The following is a 10584-nucleotide window of genomic DNA, read 5'->3' as shown; positions in this document are numbered from 1 at the left end:
AGTGACAGCCTTGTTGGAAAGTTGTAAAAAATGTTATACTCTACCGTTACAATGTTTGTGGTCTGTAAGATTGTTTATGGTCTCATTTTCTCAACAAAGCTGCATTTATTTTAATAAAAGCATAATAAAAACATTTATATTGTAAAATAGTATTACAATTTAAAATAAATATTTTCTAATATACAGTATTTCAAAATGCACATTTTTCTTTTATGTATGGCAGTGTCATATGATCCTTCAGAAATCATTCTAAAATGTTGAATTGTTGCTCAAGAAACATTTATCAATGTTCAAACAGTTGTGCTACTGAATATCTTTCTGGTATAGCTGTTATGGTCATGATCTGTTTTGGTTTAGTTTTCTGTGATTCCCTTTCTCCTGCCTTGTTTGTTTCTACAGTTTGTTTGTTAATTTGCTCATTAGTAATTATTAGTTAACTCCCTCCACCTGTTTTCCCCTCTTCAGCTGCCTTATTTAAAGCCTTCTTCCTGTTTGGTATTTTGTCCGTTCTCATTTATATTTATTTGTTGATCTAATGTGGATTTATTTACCTTGTCTCTGGGATTTCCTAATTAAAATACCTTTTTGTTGATCTCCTTCATCCTTGTACATTTGTACCTCACTAGCCCATAACAGAATAACACAGTTTTTGCTGCTTTTTTTTCCCCCTGTTTCCCCTCAGTCAACATGGACAATCCTAATGTTGCCCTGTTAAGTGTGAATTCGGTGCGAATTCGGATGGTCGGAAGATCGTATGTCCACGCACACAGCACGAGTGAGTTTATCTGAAAATCGTACGGACGACATGATGTATGACACGATTTTACAACCTGCGAATTCCAGAAGCAATCGCACGAAGTTGATAGACATTCGACTTGAAGCACAGCTGCACGCACAGAAGGATCACTGTATGACATTAAAGTACCACGAGAGCGATAAGAGAGCACACATATCCAATGCATTTGAATCGCTCTCGTGGTACTCTGATGTCATACAGGTGATCATTCTGTGCAGCGCTGCTTCAAGTGGAACGCGCCTAATGTAACTGCTCTCCCTCTCTCATAACTGCATATAAAATATTGATACGAGCCGTGACTTTTTCCTACACGTACAGGTTATTTTTCAGCAATAGGAAACCGGGACGTTTGGTTACCCTGTGTATGTGTTCTTGTATATGGTTTATAAATATCTGAAATGGGTATTAAAATGCAAACATGGTTTGTGAGGACAATTACTGTGCCCTCGTAAACCAAATGGCTTTAAAAAATACTATACGGTGTTTAATAGAAATTTTAAACAAGCATTTTCCTTGATGGATAGAGGTAGTGTATGGAGATATACAGTATAGAATACCGTTACGTTTATGGAAAGTCCCTGTAAACTACATATGCGTGTGTGAGAGAGAGAGAGAGAGAGAGAGAGAGAACTAAAAAGACATTGGAATACGTTGCTAGAAACATCATACAGCGCTCGCTGTTCCTGACAGACTTCAGCAAGTTTATCCTCCTGGTCAATAGTCCACATTCGCCGTGGCGCTGCCGTCTTCATCTTTCTTCCTAGTTCGTGATTGGTCAACTTCAGATAAATCAACAAATCAGTTCAACCGCACACATGTCACAAATTCAAACCGATAGCTCACTAACTTTTTAGACATGTTTAAAAATGATCGGGAGGTCGGGAAGTGCTCGTAAGCCACTCTGCTCGGCTCATAATTCATCGCAAATGATACGAGCCGCGACGATGCGAGAATACGCGATTTCAACACGATTGAAAAAAATCTCATGCGAACTCGTACGACAGCAAAAATCGCACCGTGTACGCCCGCCTTTATACCTGGAGCAGAAGGACTGCGTCCTAGAATCTCACATCGGGGATTTTTTTGGAATTGGCATCCCTAAAGTACTACACAGACCGCTCACTTTGTGTGTTTTACATCTCCAGCCTCAGCGAGTGATCCAAAGCATGCCTCTCCGGGATCGGTCCTCGGGATAACTTCGCTACATATGTGGAGTGGGTGCTGGAGACCAGTGGACTATATTTCTCTGCCTGCTCCACTGGTGAGGACCTCTCCAGTCCTACTCCCAAAGCAGAGACCAGCCAGCTCTCATCCTGCTGCACGGAGCCATTTCCAGAGCCAACGTGAGCTGGCAAGCATCACCGTCAATGAGCCTTTCACCACCCTGGAGCCCGAGTCTCAATACCGTTTGGTCAGTCTCGTGAGCAGGCAACACCGCCCATCCCCCTAGGGAGTACTGGTGGAAATCGAGGGCTTAGAGGGAATCCCCGCCCACGCTCCATCCTGGGCTCCTCATCCATCGGCTCAGTCTCCATCAATCTGCCCCTGGTGTTGTCAGCTCCTCCCTGGATACTCCCTCCATCCACTCTGCCCTGGCACTATGGACTATGCTCCCTCTCCATTGCCTGCTCCTTGCCTGCCCCACACCCTCCTCCTGAACCCCCACCCACCCTGCTCTGGACTTTTTTGTTGGCACAAGGAGGTGCCGTTCCGGGAGGGGGCAAACTGTTATCCCCTAGTGAGCTGCCTTAAAGTCATCCTGTTTGGTATTTTGTCCTTTCTTGTTTGTTTATTCGTTGATCTAATGTGGATTTATTTACCTGTCTCCTGGATTTTCTAATTAAAATACCTTTTTGTTGATCTCATTCATTCTCATATGTTTGTACCACACCAACAATATCAGGTTCAAAACTTTTTTTTTTTTTATGGGCGCGTTACCAATAACCCTTCAAATTTCGCAAATTGAAACTGCGAAATTTGGTAATGCATGGTAATGCATCAATTTAGCAAAAACACCTATATATAACAAAAAAAAGTACGCTAACATGAGGTGGTTTTTCAGGAGGTTTTTCTCAAACACATCATACGTGGCTGTTCTCCAGTATAAGGGGCTTTCCCTACCATTAATGCTTAAGTTTACATCTGAAGCCATTTGTGGCCACACTAATCAATGCTTGTGTTTATTCCAGCCACACAGCACACGTTTCTGAAACGGGTCTCTGCTGCATCAGTAAAGATACACACATAGACCTCCTATAAATACCATACCAAAATCCGTTGCCATGACTTATAGCGGGAGGCAAATAGTTATTTTTTTAGTCGTATAACATTGGTTAATGGAAACGCCATCATTTTGCAATATTTTTTTTATAGAAATGTATAAAATACCACCAAACTTTTGCACAAATCTATAATGGAAACACTCCTATTGTCTTTACTGTCACCTTCGATTTAAAGGGTTAGTTCACCCAAGAATGAAAATTCATCCATCTCATACTCCCGCACGAAGCATCCTACTGTAGGTGTATGTAGCTTTCCTCTTTCAGAATAATCCAATCGAAGTTATATAAAAATCATCCTTGCTCTTCCAAACCTTTCAATGGGGTAAGTGGGTGTAATAAATGTAATAAACACTTTTTTTCTCACTTCTGCTGACTGTTGGAAATCGGAAGACATTCAGGTGGAAGATGGAATACGTATGCATTGTTTGCACGTGCCTCTGGGAAATGTAGGAGCAAAGGAAACAAAGTTCCCTTACTTTAGAAAAGGAAAACCAGTCTCCTCTTGGCTTATTTCAAAATCCTCCAATGTTTTCTTTCCAAATCTTCATTTTGTGCTAATTCATTACTAGCTTATTGTTTTGTTGTCTCTCCACGCTCGTCACAAACCATGCAGCACTGACGAACAACAATATCCGTCTGCACATCTTCCAGTTCCCCGCAGTCAGCAGAAGTGAGAAAAAAAAAATATTACATTTGAAATCTAGATATTTATTTTACAAAAACACATGGATTCGGTACAGGGGGCCTTAATCGACCCTCTGGAGCTGTGTGAGGAACTTTTTATTACTGAGGCGCGCACTTTATTTCACGTATTCTGAACAGTTGACAACAAACACCCTCTTACCCCCACTGAAATACTTGTAAGAGCAAGAACAGATTTTTAAGTCATTGCTGTTTAATTGTAATTAATTGAAAACATTAATTGAACTTAAATTCTAATTCAACTTGTATCAAGCTTTTTTTTTTTTTTTTTAAACATGTACTGTTAAATTTTACACAATAAAGCAAACAGTAGGAAACTAAAAAGGATATTGAATTATTTCAATTTGACTTATAAGTTTACATTTGCAGTTAGTAAGTCGAATAAAAATGCTAAGCCATTACTCACATTAAGTAGCACTGAGAGCTTGTTCTGAGGGGCTTTTGGTGGGCTATAATGGCATTAAAGTTTCATACAGCCTGAATACCAACTAAGTCAAGCACCTGACCTTAGACCCAATCTCACAACTGTTTTGTGTGTCTTAGCCTACATGCATCTGTGTGTGCGTGTGGAAGTGGGGGTAGGGGAATGAAAGCAATCTTGCGAGGTAAATTACCTGTCAAAACTACAACTTTAACTTGTGGGAAAAAATGAAACATTGAAATCATGCAGCTGTTCATTTGCATGTATGACAGTACACGTGTCTTGAAAGTCTAACCTGTTTCTCGTTCTCATCCTCTAGTTGCAGGCGTTGTTGGATGCAGTTTCTGGCTTGTAGGAAGGCCTTCCTTTGGGCGCGCTCAGTAAGGACTCGCACAAACACACCCGACAGATTCACGCCAACCAGCAACACTGCATTTGCTACCAGCTACACACACAGAGAGAGAGAAAAATAACAGGGTCTGTGTGACCATCTCTGTTTATCAGACCATGCTGAAGGATTCTGACATTTATACAACATTCAGTGACTGAATATGAACTTTCAGTGATTAGGAGTGGCATACTGGTAAGTGTGTGTGTGTGTGTGTGCGTGTGTGTTTGTGTGTGTGTGTGTGTGTGTGTGTGTGTGTGTGTGTGTGTCTGTGTGTGTGTGTGTGTGTGTGTGTGTGTGTGTGTGTGTGTGTGTGTGTGTGTGTAAACGGGAGTGAGAAATGGGGGCAAAGAGCGAAACTAGCTTGAAGGAGAGACAGAAACAGATGCCGAGAACGGGGGCAGAAGGTTCTTTTTTTAAAATCCATCCTGAGATGATAAACTCGAGTGCGGAGACAAACACAAACCCCCTACGCTAGATAGCCAGAGAATCTCTACGGATTAGCTTCTGTGACCAAAAGAATCAGCAATTGCCTGGGTTTTGAGACAGATCACTTCAAATGGGTGCAAATTAAAGGCTTTGTATTGTTCATTTATACATCAACAGAATATTAGATTACCCAGAATCCCTTCAATTGGTCTATGCATTGTTTTAAAGGGGTCATATGACATTGCTAAAATATAACATTATTTGCTGTATTTGGTGTAATGAAATGGGTTTATGCGGTTAAAGGTTAAAAAACACATTATTTTCCAAATACTGTAAATTATTGTTCTCCCCTATGCCCTGTCTTTCTGAAATGCGTAGATTTTTACAAAGCTCTTGTTCTGAAAAGCGAGGTATGCTTTGATTGGCCAGCTATTCAGTGGGTTGTGTTTGGCCAAATGCTTAAAGCGTGTGACGAACTCTTTTGGTTCAGTGTTATAAATACAACTTAACCACTGATCTCTATTTGTGTGTGAAATGGCATCATATGACCCCTTTAACAGCCCCTTTGTAAATGAAAATGAAGGCCATTTGTTAAATAGCACAAAGCAAGGTTATGAGGTTTACAAATTAGCTAACAAGGCTAATAAGAAATGTGGCATATGGAAGCCTGTTTTCTGCCATGGAATAATTATTTTTATATCACTTTGACTTTTTTCACAATTCTGAGAAAAAATACATATGAAATATGAGATAAAAATATGAGAAATATAAACTCAGAATTTAAACTTTCTTTTATTTATATTTTTTTCCCCTCAGAATGCTGATCTTACGTTTCACAATTCAGGCCCTGTTTCCACTAGTGTTTTGTTTTAAAAAAGCGTTTTAAAATGAAAATGATCCTTGTCTACACTGGCGTTTTCACTTCTTTTCAGAAATGATCTCCTTCCACTCTACACAACCAAAAACGCATATCACGTGACCATTCGTGCCAGTAAAACAATGAGCATGATGTTATTGTTTACACGGTTGTCGAGGATATGCAAAGCGAATGTGGGCAGCCATGACATCGGTTTCAAAAGTTCTCCATCTAAAACGGGGTCTGCAGCACGAGTAGCATAAACGACAGGTGTAACCGAAGCAAAATGTATGTTTTAAAAAGAAAATACACTAGTGTAAATGTACCCTCAGTGTTGTTGTTGCTTTAAAAAAAGGTAATTTTAAATATTTTATCTCACAATCCTGAAAATTGCAAATTTATATCTTAAAATGCTGATTTTTCTTCTCAAAATTGAGAATTCTAAATTTATATCTCGTAATTCTGCAATTATATCTTGCAATTCTGAGTTTTTCACAATTCAGACTTTTTTCTTTGCAATTCTGAGAAAAGGGAATTCAGAGATATAAAACTTGCCATTTTGACTTTTCTATAATAATTGTAAGTTGTATGTAAATCTTTAAGTAAGATTATCTCACTTTTTTTTACATCTTACAGTTCTGAGACCATCTCAAAATTAGTTTATATCTCACAAATTGTGAGTTTATATCTGACATTTCTGCATTTATATCTTACAAAACAGAGTTTTTAATCTCACAATAGTGTTTGTCTTGCAATTTTGAGTTTATATCTGAGTTTTAACATCCTGCACAACTCCTTGTTCAAGCTCTTGTTCTGTCCAGACTGGACTATTGCAATGCTCTCTTGGCAGGTCTTCCAGCCAGTTCTATCAAACCTTTACAATTAATCCCGAACGTGGCAGCAAGATTGATTTTTAATGAGCCAAAAAAATGCATGTCACACCTATGTTTATCAGTTTACACTGACAATATTTGTTTTGGGGTATTGATTGGTTATCCCTGATCAAGGATTTAAAGTCATGTGGCTTATAGACAGCTGACCGTCCTGTATCTTAATGCGATGTTCATCAAGGTTATGCTGTGACAGTCTGAGTGAAAGGGTTGTAAAAAAATAAATAAATAAAATAAACTCATTAACTCAGCATGTGAACGGTGACACTTGTGTCTAGACGTGAAGTGCACTTGAAATTTGGAGAGCAATAATGAAATACTGTATCTGTGTGCTGTGCAATGCTGTTGTTTTAATGTGAAGTGGTATGCTGGTATTTTTAGATGAGGTTTTTTTAATGAGTTTATGTTGATCCTCCTTGCTTAAGGTCTTTGGAGCATTTTGATTGGATTTCAGGCACTCTACCAGTCTTTCCGACAAAATCAAGGCTTAGTAGGTCACCAAATCTAGTCCCTGTTCTCACAGGTTGGTTTTTGATGATAGAAGCTGCAATTCCTGTGTGAGCATTTGTCACAAACATCATTTAGCATCCAGCAAGGATGTAGCAAGACTTGTGAAACTGTCACAGCATTCGGTAAATAAGAAGCGTAGACGTTACAAGCTGAACTGAAATCTGTCATTTTGTCCGTCTGCTGGATTAAATGAAAGGTCAATGCATACAAATACTCTCCATATTAAGACTAAAATCTTGCTCTGTTTACAGCCTCACTCCTTTCATTTGATCGTTCTTGTTCTGTTTAGATTTATGCTGTTTAATGTCTCAGAGACACCATTGATGTATGTATAACAATAACAGTAGTGATATTGAAATTAGCCTCTTATTTTCATGTCAGTTTCTTTAATTTTGTTTCTCTAACCTAATCAAAACTCACTTCTGTTAGTGGAGCCTTATCCCTCTGTGACTGGTATCTATTTCAGTAATGTTGTTTCTGTTTTTAATTTCACTTCAGCAAAAAAACACATAGCAAACATAACCAGCTTCCATTACAGACATTTTCCAAAATGTATTTTATCTTCCAGAAGGAAAAACTCAATGGTTTGGAATGACATATGGATGAATGATGGCAGACTTGTATTTTATTTTATTTTTATTTAACCTTCTCTTTAAGTATACCCCAAACAGTATATTGTGAAATGTTAAATGTGAAATAACATTTATAATGTTTAGAAGTAATAAAAATTGATTGTTAACAATTTTGTGGTAAAGGTAAATCTCTGTAGCTTCATGCATGCTGTTCCTGACCAGTTTTTGTCTGAAACAAACTGAACTGTATAAAACATTTAAACTTAATATCAGAGCTGCAGCCTTGTGTTTATCGCCAAAACTGTGCTGACATATATATATATATATATATATATATATATATATATATATATATATATATATATATATATATATATACACGCACATATTTTTGAATTAACCATTAACTGACTTTATGGTGGATTTTTTTGTGGATAATTTTACATAAAATAAGTTTTGATAGGTTTCTGACTGACTCCTCTCTCTAGGAGCTGTCCATCCTCAGTGGTGCTGAAGTCAGACTGGCCTTTGCGCGCTCTTCACGCCACCTGTGTGCACTTGCAGTGCGTGCGCCCACAGACCTCATGCTCCGCCGAGCGCGCTAATCGCTTGTGCATCAGCCTATATGACACGCCAAAAGCAATAAATGCGATTTTTTTAGGGATGGAACGGGCAATGACAAAACTTACCGGTGTCCACACGCGAGATCTACGCGCCGTTACCGATGTCGCCGTCACGATGAAGTGAGACGCAGCCACAAGGATGCCGAACAAAACCGCAAAGAGCGTCCTGACAGGTAGCAGAGAGTAAGCAACGAACGTAACGAGCATCAGCTGCCAGACCCCTTGCTCAGGTGTTGCGCTCGATGCGTCAGGCCCCTGCGCGCCCTGCGACCCGTAACCCAGCACGAGAGGAAATGGGCAACAGAGCAACGCGAAAGTGAAGCTGAAAAGCAGCGCAAGCCGCGCGATCTGCTGCAGCTGCGTGACCTGCAGATATTTGACGTTGGTGACGATGAAGAGTGAGGTGAAGATGACGCAGTGGACCGGGTGCGAGCCCTTGGACATGGTGAAGCGCGAGCCAGCGGAGAGCAGCTCCACGAGCGCCAGCGCGAACGCGGCGAGGATGAGGATGGCCAGCGCTTTGAGCGTCGCGGTCTGCTCAAGTTTCAGGTTGTACTTCTGGAAGAGAGTCTCGAGCTCCTTGCAGTCAAACTCGCGCTCGCACGCTCCGGCCAGGCAGCGACTTTTCCTCCGCCGCGTGCGGACACTGGGAAACGGAACTTCGTCCATAGCGAGGCCATTCATACAGCCAGAGCTCTTCTTCACAAGCAGCGCATGTCTGGCACTTAGTGGTCGCTGTCCTGGCGGCTACCGTCGTGCCTCGAGACGGGCTCGCGCGCACTGACCCCAGCGCGAGACAGTCTCTAATCCGCAGCACGCGCCGCCACCATCCACAGGTTGGTGACTGTTGTAACGAGCGCCTCCTCTTTTCTCCCCCTCGCTCTCTCTCCTCCCTCCTCAAGGCGGTCTCCAGGGAACAGCCCACCCGCTGCGTTTGCTCGGCACCAGAAAGAGGTTAACATCGATCGCCCAGTGTCGGGACTCCCCTCTCCGCATCCCACAGCTGCATCTCAGCGCCGCGGCCGGATCACGCATGCGCAATGTCAGCGCGAGATTGAGAACCCAGGCACGTCTCCCAGTCCTCAAAAAAGATAAGACAAGACAGCAGCGCAGCTCTGACAGGGCTCGTTTTAAATGGGAAAACGGCGAGCAGTAGGGCAGCCTCCGTGTTTATAAAACGAGCTGTTTTCGTTTTCGACTCACTAAAGCCGAAATAACCCTGGAGAGTCTCCCCGCCGTGCGCCTATAAATAGCGCACTGATCAGTGGCCTTTTAATTAAGCACTTTAATTCCAGCTCGAGCCTTTGTTTGGAGTGCCGTTACCGATCCGGCGGCGGAGCAGGTGTTGCGGATTACAGATCGCATTCATCTTTTATTCTCGCGCATCTGCGGCTAAATTGATTACCGCCGGGTGCCTAAGTGGATTTTTACCTTGGGACAATGGGGTTGAGGAGGTGTGCCTGCTCCTCCATTCATGATGAGCTCCTTGTGTTCACTTGGCTGCTGTTAAATGACCCATCAAGAGAGCGCTCGAGTCCCCCTCGGACCCTAAACCCAGAATAGAAGCAGAGTTTGGGCGCTGTTAGGGTCCCTGACAACTTTCAAAACACATAAACATAAAGTTATTGTTATTTAGTTCTTTTCTATTATCTCATTGCTAGGACTGGTCAAACCAAAAACAATACATTTAGGTCTAAGAAAATTGTGCGTTCATGCCACAGCAGATAATAACAATACAGGGAAATGAAATCACTGGAAACACTTTCAGAAAGGCTAATGGAAGATTAACACATTGACATTCTAAATACATCCAAAATTAAAGTGTGCACTGTTAAAATAATTATAGGTTAGCTCCCGTTGGTGTGGATGTTCCATGTCTCGCTTCTTGTAAGAAACCATACCCTACTGAGTTCATTCTATAAATGTTACATTTGGTGTGAAATCACATTTGAACTATATCATAGAGTTTTCCCAACAAATATTTTTGACAAATTTGCACTACACTTACATTCACTCTTTTTGTTATTGTTTTTTTCAAAACTTTTGTATTTAGTGTATTACATACATACAGTATTTATTTTTAAAGAGAAAAGTTTCACTATTTCAAAATCACAG

At 40.8% G+C, this 10584-nt stretch overlaps 1 protein-coding gene across 1 annotated transcript in view; it reads right to left on the bottom strand.

Moving 5' to 3' along the window:
- The window catches only part of LOC127983558 (adenylate cyclase type 1-like), a 13124-nt gene extending 3545 nt beyond the window's left edge, over positions 1 to 9579 (bottom strand). Inside the window, exons 1-3 of the mRNA XM_052585746.1 lie at positions 8536 to 9579; positions 4497 to 4646; positions 1934 to 2112 (exon numbers count right to left, since the gene is read on the bottom strand). Of these exons, the coding sequence (XP_052441706.1) occupies positions 1934 to 2112; positions 4497 to 4646; positions 8536 to 9153 (947 nt within the window). The 5' untranslated portion in view covers positions 9154 to 9579. The remainder of the gene's footprint in view (positions 1 to 1933; positions 2113 to 4496; positions 4647 to 8535) is intronic.
- Positions 9580 to 10584: the final 1005 nt, after the last annotated feature.

The sequence above is a fragment of the Carassius gibelio genome, chromosome B20 (assembly GCF_023724105.1).
Source record: "Carassius gibelio isolate Cgi1373 ecotype wild population from Czech Republic chromosome B20, carGib1.2-hapl.c, whole genome shotgun sequence".
Lineage (NCBI taxonomy): Eukaryota > Metazoa > Chordata > Actinopteri > Cypriniformes > Cyprinidae > Carassius > Carassius gibelio.
This window is presented reverse-complemented; position numbering and strand designations above follow the sequence as displayed.